Source organism: Daphnia magna, linkage group LG2 (assembly GCF_020631705.1).
Source record: "Daphnia magna isolate NIES linkage group LG2, ASM2063170v1.1, whole genome shotgun sequence".
NCBI lineage: Eukaryota > Metazoa > Arthropoda > Branchiopoda > Diplostraca > Daphniidae > Daphnia > Daphnia magna.
The window spans coordinates 14,844,150-14,857,798 of NC_059183.1; the positions used below are offsets into that span (position 1 = coordinate 14,844,150).

Consider the following 13,649-nt stretch of genomic DNA (forward strand, 5'->3'; position numbering starts at 1 on the left):
AATCTTTAGAAGAAAAAACAAATTGTGAAGTGACTAAAATGTCTGGAAAAACATTCGCGGGTGAATTTTCTTTTTGTCAATGAACCTAGATCCTGATTGGGCAGTTTGCTAACCCTCCAGCGCGGCTCGTGTAAACATGGGGAGGGGAAGGACATTTGAGAAAGAAAAAAGAAAATGGTTGTTTCGGCAAGGTCAAATCAGGTGTTTTAGCAATCCCGACGTCAAAAGAGAGAGGGAGCGAACGTCAGTTGTGTGTATGGGTTCATTACTGATGGTCGCCATTGTTCAACCTGCCTCTGGCCGAGAATAAATAACGTTATCCCGGATCCCATCACTTGATACCACCAGGTAGATTTAATTTTTTTCTTTTCATTCTGAGTTTTCATTCCCTTCTTTCGTTAACACTGATTGCACTCGATTCCTAGATCAGTTTGTTCAAGTTTACTGCTGATTGAGAATGTCGAATTCATCTCCGAGAGGTTTGGCCACGGCCACAGTGGAACTAGTGCGTGATACATCACGTCGTTTAAGTGCTGATTTGCGGGACATGAGTCGTGATTTTGGTAACGAGTTTCGTAACATGGGCCGAGAGATCCGTGACATCCATCGAGAGATTGGTCAGCGTTTCCGTAGCTCCTCGTTGCAAGGTGTTCCACGCATCGAGATCCCACGCATAGGTTTGCCCACGTTCGCCGACGGTCCACGTTATGCTACCATAGACGACGTGATGATTCCACAAGGTTAGTGACATCAATTACTGTCAGTTTTTTGTGAAAAAAGAAAACATAGATGATTTATCAGGTCAAGAATTAGATCGACTTTTGGATGACGACGAGGAGAGTATGTGGTCCAGTAATCCACAACTGTGCTACGAGGACGAGGGTGCTGATTTCCAGTCGTCTAACTCTAGTAATCGTCTTTCCATTATTCGCTCGCCACGTACTGAAGAGATTCTCAAAAATGTTGAACAGGCTTTACGTAAAACCGATCAGGTATCATTTGAAAAGCTTGGGTTTTGAGATCATCCTTTTGCTAATCATCTTTATTTTTTGATTTTCATTCAGGCATTACGCGATATGCTGGGAATTGAAGCAAAGAAAAGCACATCGGGCATGGTTACGCCGAAGAACTGTACTAGAGAATTGCAAAAACGTATTTCTGCTCCACCGCCATCGCCGTCCAATTTTGGATTATCTGCTCCGACAAAATAGTTAAAGTGAACAAAAATTCGTGCGTTTTATCGTCGTGTCTTCTGAATTGATGAATCTAATTTATTTCGATTTCTATGTCGTTTTTTGAAAAACATATAAAATATACATTACATTTAGATTATATATGTGAAAGAAAGTCGTAAATGGACGCAAATAAAGCAGTGAAAACTATTTATTTTCGACGTGTCATCAATCGTGCTGTACGAGTGTAAAGTACACACCTTTAGGTGTGACACGTAGTCAACAGGTGTACTACAGTGGTGACTTAAATAGTTCTTTTAAGTTCGACGAAGGTTAGTTCCTCTTTTTTCTGCTTCGTTAAAAATCAGTATGGCTTCCATTAGCAGATCTCCAAGTAGTGGACCTTCGATCGAATTACGATTTTGCAATTCAGGTTGAATTTGGCTGCGAGACAACAACTTCCATTTGCTTTCTTTTTTCCCGTTGGCCTTCGGCTCTGGTGCGCAAGGAAGAGATCTGCGACTACTTGTCTTTGATAGCTCTCTTGACGGATTTGGACTCATATCATTAATGCTATCCATCACATCGGAATCATTAAAACCGGAATCCATGCTGGAGGACTTGGCGTTGATAAGTGTTGGTCGAATAGCTTCATTAGTTTGCGGAGAGTTGTCGACTTGATCCCCGACAAAATTTGGAGTAGATTGATTGACTGGTTGTTGGTGTTGACCAAGTCTCTTAACAGACAACTCCATCAAGGCGAATATCCCACGGCCAAGACCAGGTTTGAAGGCCGTTGCTATACCGGGTAGAGGCTGACACTCAACTTCATCCTTTACGTTTCCCATGGAGCCTGTTAATTGTAAAGCGAAATCAAAGACAGCCTAATTGAAATAAGAAAATTGCTGTCAATCTAGAGTGATTCTTTGAATTTAATTGATAGTAGATACTTTGGATTTCAAAGCTATAAATGCGTTCCCGTGTTGGCCATTGTTTGAGAGCTGGTGTTCCACAATTTTCTGCATCTCCATAGCTTGCGCAGCGAGTGTATCACTTGTTTCTTCCCATTTTTGCCTTAATTCTTTCGACTGTCAAAATAAAAAAAGAATAAAAATGCAGTTCCAAACTGTTTGTTGCTGGAAGCAACAATTCCTATTAAAAATAATAACCTTGAGAGCCTTTGTGATGAAGGTAACGATTATGGCCCAATATGCGATGCCTAGCGTGACCCAGATAATCCAACAAATGCGGTAGAACCACAATAGCGGCAAATTCGTTTCCTGAGCTGTTTACAATTAAATATGCCGTAAATAGTGGTATGCAATTTAAACAAATGAAACAACTAACCACTGTGGTATACCCCCTTAAATAAGTTTCACTTTTGTTTTCGCATTCAATTTGCTATTTAGTTAAATTTCGGGATCAGTCTCACCTGCAACAATATCTCCAAAGCCAATGGTTGTGAGCGTGACAAATGAAAAATATGTAGCATCCAGGAAAGACCAGTCCTTAAAGCAGAACAATATTAAACCTAATCAACAGAGGTAAGTGTATCTATTTTTTGTTGTTGTTGGTTAAAAAGTATGTCGAGTAATGTTTAACTGCTTTTTCTTTTGGTAGGAATATGAAAATTATTTTCCAACTCAATGGATTTGCCCTACCTCGATGAAAACGAAAATCGCTGCGGGAATGAAGAGGAAGACCGCAAGTCCAGCAAGGAAAAATAAGATCGCTGCAATGTAAGATGTCGAATCGTTTCTCTTTCTGAAATTTCTGCTGTTGTCGATCGTACAGGTGCAGAAAGCTATTGCTGAAATAGTCACTGGTCGAAGCGAGAAACACTCCGCATATCGGGATTCCAATTAACCCGTAAAACATGCAGAAGATTTTACCCCCACTGCTTTTTGGACTGGAAAAAAACAAATCGCATTTCTCACATCATTTACAACTGACCGTTAAATAGACCACCGTTACATACCTGAAATTTCCATAGCCTGTGAAATCAAATAATAAAATTTTTTTAAAATATTACTCTTACGATAATTGTGTCTATCATCGGTCACTAACAATTCAAAGACATTGCGCATTTGTTCAAAAGAAATATTCAAAAGAAAAACACATTTGTTTTTGTCTTCCAGACCTTCCACTACATTTTACGATTACGCTTTATAGGGTTAGTAATTCAGACATGTTTAGAATAGTAGATTCCGGAGTACAGTCTGTGCCATGGTCAGAGAATTCTAATTGTTATTCTAAACGGGTTTAATTGCAGATGCAGAGCCTTTCTTAAACGGGAGTTAACAAAATGTGAAAGGTTTTTCTCGATCGTGCATTATGTTCCTTAATAGGCTGATACGGAAAGGCAAACCGGCCAAGTTTAGTATTAGTTACTGCACCGAACGAAGGTCAATAGAAAACGAATAAACAGATAGAAAATTACATCACATATTCTAAGCTCACGGAAAAATAAACTTAGCGAACAATTAGTTATTGTTAAATTTCGGTTATACCGACGGTGGTGAGGATTGTCATGCACAAAAACAGTGCGCTTGAAAATTCCCACGGATTGTCTCCATTCGCGTACTCGTCGGTCTTGTTTAAAAATGTTAGATTGTTGCACGATTCTTGCACAGCGGCCAACCACACCAGCGAATCTTCTTGTTGCACGCTGTCACGCGTTCTCACGTAATTTCCAACTACGGAGGCATTTAAATTCATTAAAGGAAAATTCCATGGAAGACTTTCATCAAAAAAAGTTTTTTTTTCCAAGAAATGCTTTTACCTGAATGAACAAGATGCTGACAGAACGTGTCGTTTATCGTGATTGCTATAAATATAAACGAAAACATTAGATTGAAATGAATAACAGGTTTTTCCCCTCGGATTGTCATTTGGTTAACATCGTGCATTATAAAGACATTCACAAAATGCCTCGTGGAAGCACTTATCGCCATATCCATGGCGTGATAAATTATCTACGCTTTATCTGTGGCTTGAAACCAAGGACACATTCCAAATAATCTTTTTTTTTATAAGAAAAAAATTCACGAAACAGAACTTCAGCTAATGCATCGTTCAAAAGGTGAAAGTCAACATCTTGGTGATAAATTAGCAGAATTTTTCTTTTACAAACAGTAAACTGTACAGAGGCAGGTACGGGCAGGTAAGCAAATCATCCTCAGTTTGTTTTGTCTATCCTTTTTTAGCATAAACCTTTTCGAGAAATGCATAATGACATACACAAACGTCACCCATTCTCTTTTCAATCTGTATACAATTTCAACAGTGTACGAGTCGTTTCTCCACAATTATTTTCACCAATTAAACCCTGATTGTATATAGAGCCGTGGTGCTGAAAACGGGATTATTCAATAAAACAGAACTGGAATAATTACTAGAAAAACGGAAAAAAATAAAATAAATAAATAAAATATTCCACTTGTTACGTTTATTAGGTAGCGATGAGAGATGATACGTTGGATTTTCGAGGTAATAAAAAACTAGTCCGCCAACGAGTAGATAGAACCAGAATCCCAAATGAATAACCAATGAGCTTTTCCAACCCATATCTTTTCTCGAAAAATTTCTGGTCTGCACCGCGATGGAACTTCACTTGTTTGCACATAATCTACAGGCAACTGCCAAATAGAGGCATCAGGTATAGCGTGTGTGGACGCAGCCACACCTGTATAAAGCTTCTGTAGCGAAAAGTGCCACTGGCCTAATATAGGAAAACTATAGTTTGGCTACTTGCCCATTTTCATCGGTGCATTACATTTTAAATGCATTTGCTGTTTTCGTGAAAGCGACATAACTTGAATTTGAACCAGGTCCCGCTAATAGAATGCCATCTATGGAAAGAGGAGCTTCTACATGCCAGACATTGTTGTTTTAAAGTGATTAAAATTGTTTCATGTAATAATTAAGAACGTATTATTACTATCGTCATCAGTACGATAATTTGTTTCTTTCATGTGTCTCGTACAAACTGGTTGCAAAGAAGTATATGCAGCACCGTGTCCATTTGGCATAATTAACTAAGTTCACTGGCACAGGTGAAGCAACAATCTGAAATGAGCTCAACAAGTTAAACGCAAATAAGAAAGCTGCTTTGAAGTACACAGCTGGCTGTATATTAACATTAAGTAATGTATTTTGGTGACTGCAGCAGTTTCTAAGCGCAAAATAGTTGGAAGAAATGGCACATTACCACGGGACATTGGATTGTTATCAAAGATCTCTCTGGGGGTCAAAGAGAAAGTAAGACGCACCAAGTTTTTCGGTGGATATCATATAAGGAAGGAGCGCTAGACGTTTCGCCTCCAAGAGAAGTCGATCGATTTTGCAGCTTACACTGATCCCCAAGCGTTGGTCGTGGATCTGACATCGTTACGACAAGAACAACGATAGCCTATCAAGCAGATCGATTACTAAATGGGAGGGTAACTCTTGCAAACTTTATCTTTAAGACTTCTGAAAACTAAGAATTAGTTTAATCATATACTAAGCTGACATATATCGAAGAATAATTAATGTATATTCATTTATTGAACTAGTTATATAGATGTTCTTAACTCAAGTTTTTGCTCAAATAATTCATAACTCATGCGTATTTATTCTATAGCTTTTGTTTCTTTAATTTTTTTATTTAGTATCTAGTTCATTAGGAAAATCTTATCACTATGCACTTAAAGTATATCATTATAAAATACTTGTTTCTACCACATGATAATAGTGTCACGATCCCGATAAGAGATACACATTGCAAAACCAGTGAGTGAACTAGTTCTTACTAGAATCCCAACAATTTTTTTTTTTATTCCTTCCCACAAATGTTCTTCAATTTAAATTTTTATATCAGCCACAAACCATGGGGCTGCTATATTTATTGCCGTCGTGAAAACTTCCTTTTTCCATTCTTTTTTTCACTGCCGTACCGGTGAAAAAAGTTGCGCTTGAAAGTCCCGATGGTGCGATATCAAATAAAAATGCGCACAAAGCAAAAGTCTGTGTTGTATACATCACGAAAAAAGCCTCACCTGTCTGGGGCATGTGCTGTTGTAAGGGAAAGCGATTGCGATGCAAAAGACCAGAGTACCTTTTTCGATCGCATTATTTTCCTTTACTCTTCATTTGCAATAGAAAGGGTCTAGTGATGGCATGTGAGCATTTCTGGTTAATGTAATTACATGAGAAGTTCATCCGATTTCAAAGAGAAGCGTCCCTACTTACGTCCGCCGCATTCGCGGTGAATGCTTATTATCAATTTTGTACACGCAGATGCTCGTTTGCAAGTCTCAATTGAAGGTCAAAAGTTATTTTAGCATTGTGGCAAAGCAAATATAAGGCCGAGGAAAATGAATGCCTCATTTGGGTATATAGATTTGAAATTCTATACCGTCTATTTACTGATGATAGAAGAGCTGCATTGGAACTACAAGAATGCATTAGCAAGTCTTTCGAAACGCGCCCTAAAAATGGCGTTTAACCCCAATTTGAGAAATGGGGGAAAAGGGCTACGTTCGAGACCGTGGTCTACTGAACTGCTCTAAAAAAGAATCTGTTATGAAACCCCCCATCTTAGGTTCTAAGCGATCACATCGCTTTCGCTAGGATTAAATTTCATATCACAAGAGCAGCTTCAAGTTCAGTAGTCCAATCATTTGTATACCGGAATGAAACAAGCCCCCGATTGATGATGTTCAGGGCAGTATACAGATTACCCTTTTGTGTGCGATTAGTTTACAAGCTGATTGACAAACTGGATTTCAAATGACATGGAGATCTTGGCCCATTAAAATTGTTGAAACAAAAGAAGGAGAAAGAACATTGACATATAGGACAAAGTTCTTTTGTGCCACTGAATCCAACGAAGCTTTTACCAATGAGAGCTTTCGATTCAGCTATTCGTACCGATTAACATATGTCACCAGTGATGCAGATTAAATGTTGTAGAAATGCCACGATAAGAAACTTTCAGTCGTTTTGTCATGTAGGTTAGATATTAACCTTTAATCACGTTCCCTACTTGTCGTCAATAAAAAGATGCGTCTACAACCCATGCGCGTAGATATGCTGTTATTGATCACGTTCACTCGGAGAATTGGTTGAAATGCCTAACCGCACATAAGTACTGTATCCTATACAAGTTGTCACAGCATCGATGATGGTTAAATAAATTCTGCATTCGTGTCGCAACAAAGTTGAAAATACAATATGACGCAACCTAGACATATGCAAATCGATCGAACCTTTGTTAAGAAAACTCAAAGGTGATGACGTGATGTCTGATTTGCGATTGGCATCTCACTGTGGAGAAACCCCAGTGCGCAACTGTTGACGTGCTTGCACCGAAACGTTAAATCAATGATTTTCGTATCTACCTGCTGTGAGAATTTCACCTGCTTCCAGTCAATTTGATTCGATGAATTGACAGAAAACTGATCAGCGTTTAAGTGAGGCGCTGTGAGGTAATTTTTTTTTTTATGATCTACATTCTTTCGGGAGTGGTAAATGCAAATACTTATAGTTTCTATACATCTTAGAAACGCATGACGTCTTTTACAGGGCGTACGTCAGCAAGTAAAATATGCGGAGCAATCCTTTTTGAACGATGAATTGCAAATCAAACCAAGTCTTCACAGTACATCACTGATTCCTGCTTTTAAAAAAATCTAAAAGCGAAACAAAGGCCATTGAATGTTAATCAGCATTCCTTCCATTCTTTCCTGGATGAATAAAGACTCTGATCTTACGGATTTCGTTTTCCCTGTATACCTGATGTAGGGCAATCATATACCAGCCTATAATCTGCCGGATGTTATACCCACTTCATTTGCTATGCATAATGCCAAACCGTTACGCCACTTTAATTCAAACGCCGTCAATTTCATTCTGCAGCAGACTGCACGATTTCACCGTTTGGAATTCGGACGGTGATTGAACTAGCCTCTTGAATTACAATTGACCTGAGGATTGATCATAAGCGCGACATGATATTAAAAGATGATTGCAGGCAGCGGCATTCATGTATTATATAGCCACCTGCGTAAAAACACGATTTTCACCATAAGAATGACAATATCTGAAGAACTGGTTATACGACGTTGACTGATATTACTTGATTATGCATTTACAACTTAAAGTATCGTCATCCTGGGAAACAAGCACCCACAATTTAGGTTCGCATACGTAATAAGAGGGTAATCTGTTTACCTTGGATCTAATCAATACGTTCACCTTTCTGAACAAGAAAACTTCAACGTGAGCCCGTGGCTTTTGCAAAAAAAAAGTTGATTAAAGGATGTGAAACGACGTAGCTTAATATATAACGTAGCTTTAGCGATTACTTCACATAGCCACGGAAAATGTTATCTTGGTTTTTCATTTAACATTCGACTAATACGCAGGTGCAACAAACCTTGAATTGCACGATAAGTAAACAGCAGCCAGACAAACAAGTTGTTTTCGGTGAACTCATGCAACGACGCAACGAAACATGCGTGTTACTTTTTAATGAAAGTCAGAATGTATATGTAGTTATTTTATCAGCGAAAAGGACTCGAGCCCATCCACGCAAAACACGAAACTTTTTGGTTACATTGCATCTGGTAAATATGCCGCTAGTTTAAGCGGCAAACTTGTCGCATACAAATGGAACTTGTTATATAGTATAACCCTAACTGACTGCGATACTTAACGCAATGTGTTTGTGAAGTTTCTTCGTTTTTCAGCCCCGGGAATCTATCGAGAGGAAAGAAAGTTTTTCATCAGCCTTGTTCCAGCTGGTTTTTTTTAAGGCTTTTAGTGTTCCATGCTTTTTCTTATGTAATCAGGGTGCCAGAATGAATTATATTTTACTAAATGTTTTTTTTGTTGTTGCGAGACGAGTGTTTTTTATAACTAACCAAACTTTCAAATGAATATTAGTTAAATGCGTTTCACGCAACCGAGTGCGTTGGCAAGCCCATTTTTTATGCGAGCAAACTGCGTCATCATACGTCGGTGCCGGTTGTTATTTCCACACCTCGAAATTGTTTGCAGACCATAAACGGAGAGTCATCGAGTAAACGCCTCTCGCGTTTCAATGCCACAAGAAATTAAGAATCTAAAACATTTGATGTGAAATAATACTTCTAACTCATACGTGCATGTAACAAGCGGTCATCGTAAGAGGCAAAGTCATCTTTGTTTGCTATTTTCGTGGAATTGAAATGGCTTTTAAAATAGACAACAATGAATCAAAAAACATGACCTGCGATATAGTACTGTTTATTCCCTTTTACGGAAACGTGTACAAATGTGCTACAAATCTCCAGTTGCCTTTGAAACAATTTAATTGTGATGTGATGGCCATCCCGTAAGATATTTCCTTGTAAATACCATCCATTTGCCAAAAAATCTATAATGAGTTGTCAGACGCAATTCTTTCCCTACGATACGGGGTCAATCAGCTACACCATGGCAGACCAGTTGGATCTTGATCTTCTTGAAAATAATCAATGTTATATATTAGTTATATTGCTACGTTTCGTTACGAAACGACAAAACTTTTAAGGAAGCCAGCAGAGACGAACAAATCAAACGTATGGACTGGGCCATAAGATCGTCAACACCCCACGTCTGTTATTGTTGAAACACTAGTTTTTTCCAGTATATACACCTGGTCGATGAACTTGCAAACAAATCGAGGATTCAGCAAATCAACATTCCGCCAGATGCGATTATTCATGAGAACTGATGTGTTTATTATGCAAAGCTTTGAGATTACCACCATCCTGTGAAGGTGGCATTCGTTCCAGCTACGGGCAGTGGCTGGCAGAGAAATAGAAAACCAATTTTGCCCGAGGAAATTAAATGGAGATAGCAGCTTTAAAGACATATATTCTTACACATAGTTGTTATTGTGTCATTAAAAGTGAATAGGATGGAAAGCTTCATGCTATCTTAATGAAGACAATATCATTTTCCAGCGTGGCCGTATATCACAATCCGGGTCCATTTCCTGTTACGTTGAGTTGTAACGAACAACTCAACGTTGGAAAATTGTTCGTAGTCGTTTGTAGTTGACAAGCTCACCCGCAGCTATCCTAGTAACACAAACTAGAGCATTTAATGAACATTTATATCATTATAAATAACTTTCCAATATTCGTAAATCAAGGGCTGATTTAGATCGACTCTATTACGTTTCTGTATACAATTGGAAGTGCTGACGGCCGGACGCTCATTAATAACTGTACCATCAGTCAGCGTGAGCTCCGACTGCTGTTCTCGATTGCATAGAGAGTATGTACGTACATTCATCGGATACAGTCTCTTGACCGTCAACAATCGGCTGGTAATATTTCGACAAAATGCTCAATGATTCAGGAAGAAGTGACATGGTTGAAAGGAGTTTGTGAAGAAAAGAAAGTTTTTCTAATTTATCAAACGTGCATTGCAATAACGTTTCTCAAACACAGCAAAGAATTCAGCCGTTTTTTCAGTAAAGCTTCAGCTCCCAGCAAACCAAAAATTTGTTGCACGGAAACCATAAGTTAACATAATATCTTATCGCTGTCAACTCTAACTGCGCCATAGACCTATATCAGCCAGGCACGTTGACGTTTGTTATTTTGTGGTTGGCTGACAAAAAATCAGTCAACAATTTCAATTTGTTTACTGTGTCTCCTGTCATGCCAGTCAATCTAGCTTAAAGGAGATTAATGTTAGTGTATCCTGACTTGCTATAGCATTCGCTTCCTATCGATAAAGTTGGAAATTATCTGAAACAAACACAAACTGAAAAGCAATGTTGTGAAATATTAAATCATTTCTCCAGCAGACTAACTTATGAGTGTTGGTTTTTTGTTGTCATCACAGTGACAGTGACGGGTTGACAGCAAAGGTATGCAAAAAGGTAGAATCGAATGTAAAAGGTAGGCTGTCGAAGTAATAAAGAAGAAATTTTATTTCAGTTGTGTGCATATTTACTTGGGTGAAACTCTGCTTTAAATAACATCCCTGTTAAGTCCACATCCAGATCCACATGTTTTCCTGAAACTTTGATTGATTCATACCTCGTGGCCTGCCTTTCAATCACTTCACTTTTCGACTACAAGCTACTCACGAGTCACGAGCCACCCAGAACTAACTAAACTCTGACTAACTTATTTTGTTTCTGCTACTGATAAAATTTTATCCTAACTTTCCTCATCCTTTGTTTTTGGACCCCCTAACAATAGGGTCTACGGATCAAAATGCGTCGACAGTGGCTCCTGGCCATTTTAATTCTGATTTATTGTTGGCATACATTATCAAGAATGAAATTGCGTGCAATACTTGGTGGCATGAGGAACGGAAGGCTCATCCATTTGTGTCCTGCTGGACGGAATTGGGGCACACCCTTTTTCATTAGCCGTAGTCGTCGTACTTGTTGCTTTGATGGATGCAGGGGGGCCGTACACTAGTATACCCCAATAAATTTACAATTTCCTCAACAGCTTTATACAAAACTAATTATATCGCACTATGGGGAATCCATATTCTTTTTGGTTGGATGACGTGTCCGTGTTAAATTTGTTTCACAAGTTACGAATTGCATCTCCATCGCTCCCTTTCTAGCTCACTTTATCACCAGGCTAAAGTCAATTGAGCTCAAGCACTAAAACCTACTTATAGTTAATTCAATCCGACGCTTCTCCTTCCACTAGTATATTACCTTGGCTTGAAGCATGAAGTGCATGAAACTTGAACTTGAATCCGCGCTCCGCCGCTCCCAAACACAATCGTCCTGGTAGTAGAAGAGGCTTTGAAACCTTTTGTGACAGCTAACCCCGTATTCATATTTCGGCGTAAACCGTACGGGGTAAAGAGCTGCTAATCGAATTGTTTTTGGAGTGTTTTCTAATTTTACGAATTGGAGAAAATTGCATTAAAAACTCGCAGCTACACAGATAATTACAATGGCAGGAATAAGGGGTAAGTCTCAATCTAAACATCAAAGTGTCTTTTGAGTTATATACCACCTTTACTTACCTTAACCTACACACAAAGCAATTTTATGAGTCATACTTCCGGCTTTGTCGTTAGTATGTAAAAGAACTGTAATCAAAAACGTTTATTAATTTCTGCTTAATTAATATGTAACAATTCTACCATTGGAACAACCATTCGTGTGGTGTGATGTTGTCAATCATTTGGATTTCAAGCGTAAGTAAAGATTGATAGTTCTCGATGTTTAGTTCATAGTTTGAATAAATTTACTTTGTTGCAGTCTTATTGGGTTAGCCTTCTCAGGCTCCATTGGAATGACTTTTCTTGTTTTGGCTTGTGCCTTGCCGCAGTATAGGTGAGTTTGTGTGAATAAGCCCTGCTTAAAAGAGATGTCTTAAGAATAATGACTTTGACCAAATGTTTTTCTCAGCAACTGGTGGCCATTTTTTATGGTAGCGTTTTATTTGTTGGCACCTCTTCCTGTGGTGGTTTCACGAAGATATGGAGATGGCACAGGAAATACAAACCCTTGTCGTGAGATTGCCCTGTTCATTACAGCATGCATTGTTGTGTCTGCCTTCAGTCTCCCCATTGTTCTAGCCAGAGCTCCAGCAATGACACCAGTGGTAAGAAAAATATACATGCACAAATTTATATATCATATTAAATGTGGATAACAAATAATCAAATTGCATAAAACTTAAAATGCTTTGCATTTGATTTTAGATTGCGTGGGGTTCTGCAGGTTTAGTTATCACGGCCAATATTGTCGTGTTTCTCACTATCTTGGGATTTTTCCTCGCTTTTGACAATGACGACGTGGATTATAGCATGTGGTGAGAATTCTTTGCTAAAGGTGCCAACAAGTCCCTATCTGTGTAAATAGAGCAACTTTTGGTTTGGTTGTTTAAAAATCTGAATTTCTCGAATTCGTCGAGCGGACACTTCTACTTCTTTTCATTATTCTCTATTATTTTCCCTACAAACCGTTTATCTATAAGCGCTTTCATCCTTGTCTTCATCACCTGGAATTTGAAAAAAAAACAAAAATTATGAGTTTTTTTTCCCCTTTCTAAAAGAGAATTTTTGTGTTGTGTAATTGGTTATCCAACGGATCACGTGACACCTTGGTAACCATCATATACAACTTCAAATACAAAGCTACTGTTGTCTTTTCGGAGTTGCGCGGCAAACAAGTTTCCATTCCTTATTTCGTTTGACAAAAGAATGGGAGGTGTCTCCCAAGCCTCCTTTCCGCGCTCTGCATCAATGTATAGGAAAGGGCTGGAGGAAGAAAAGAAACCGAGTCCGTTTGTTCGTGTCAGCCAAGCCCCACCCCGGGCGTCCAACTCGATCTTGTTGTCGAGTATTGATTTTAGTGTCCCTCCATTATTCTTTTCATACCACAGACTATAAGAGGGCAGGCTGGATTAAACTTGAATAGGCAATGCTGTTAAAAGCCACTCAACATCTTGAGCTGTCACGCGACAATCTCGGGTC

General features: G+C 38.7%; 3 protein-coding genes across 6 annotated transcripts; 2 read left to right on the forward strand and 1 right to left on the reverse strand.

Moving 5' to 3' along the window:
* The first annotated feature begins 123 nt into the window (after positions 1-123).
* Positions 124-1,382, forward strand: LOC116916198. The gene is made up of 4 exons (XM_032921411.2): positions 124-348; positions 426-740; positions 802-992; positions 1,065-1,382. Exons 2-4 carry the CDS (start codon positions 458-460, stop codon positions 1,209-1,211), a joined length of 621 nt encoding a protein of 206 aa, XP_032777302.1. The 5' UTR covers positions 124-348; positions 426-457; the 3' UTR covers positions 1,212-1,382.
* Positions 1,366-10,756, reverse strand: LOC116916197 (potassium channel subfamily K member 2). 3 transcript variants are annotated; one of them, XM_045169679.1, is made up of 9 exons: positions 4,619-10,756; positions 3,955-3,999; positions 3,683-3,868; positions 3,151-3,166; positions 2,834-3,081; positions 2,605-2,703; positions 2,342-2,457; positions 2,123-2,260; positions 1,366-2,056 (listed from the first exon to the last, which is right to left on the reverse strand). In XM_045169679.1, exons 1-9 carry the CDS (start codon positions 4,737-4,739, stop codon positions 1,490-1,492), a joined length of 1,536 nt encoding a protein of 511 aa, XP_045025614.1. In that variant the 5' UTR covers positions 4,740-10,756; the 3' UTR covers positions 1,366-1,489. The 3 variants fall into 3 exon arrangements, with proteins under 3 accessions (XP_045025614.1, XP_045025615.1, XP_045025613.1); XM_045169680.1 differs by lacking the exon at positions 4,619-10,756 and having other exon boundaries at positions 2,342-2,391; positions 3,955-4,590; XM_045169678.1 differs by lacking the exon at positions 4,619-10,756 and having other exon boundaries at positions 3,955-4,589.
* A 1,089-nt stretch (positions 10,757-11,845) lies between these two features.
* On the forward strand, positions 11,846-13,329 carry LOC116916204 (leptin receptor gene-related protein). Of its 2 annotated transcripts, none has more exons than XM_032921417.2 (4): positions 11,846-12,134; positions 12,430-12,504; positions 12,580-12,775; positions 12,876-13,329. In XM_032921417.2, exons 2-4 carry the CDS (start codon positions 12,464-12,466, stop codon positions 12,987-12,989), a joined length of 351 nt encoding a protein of 116 aa, XP_032777308.1. In that variant the 5' UTR covers positions 11,846-12,134; positions 12,430-12,463; the 3' UTR covers positions 12,990-13,329. The 2 variants fall into 2 exon arrangements, with proteins under 2 accessions (XP_032777308.1, XP_032777309.1); XM_032921418.2 differs by lacking the exon at positions 11,846-12,134 and adding an exon at positions 12,153-12,365.
* The last annotated feature ends 320 nt before the right edge of the window (positions 13,330-13,649 follow it).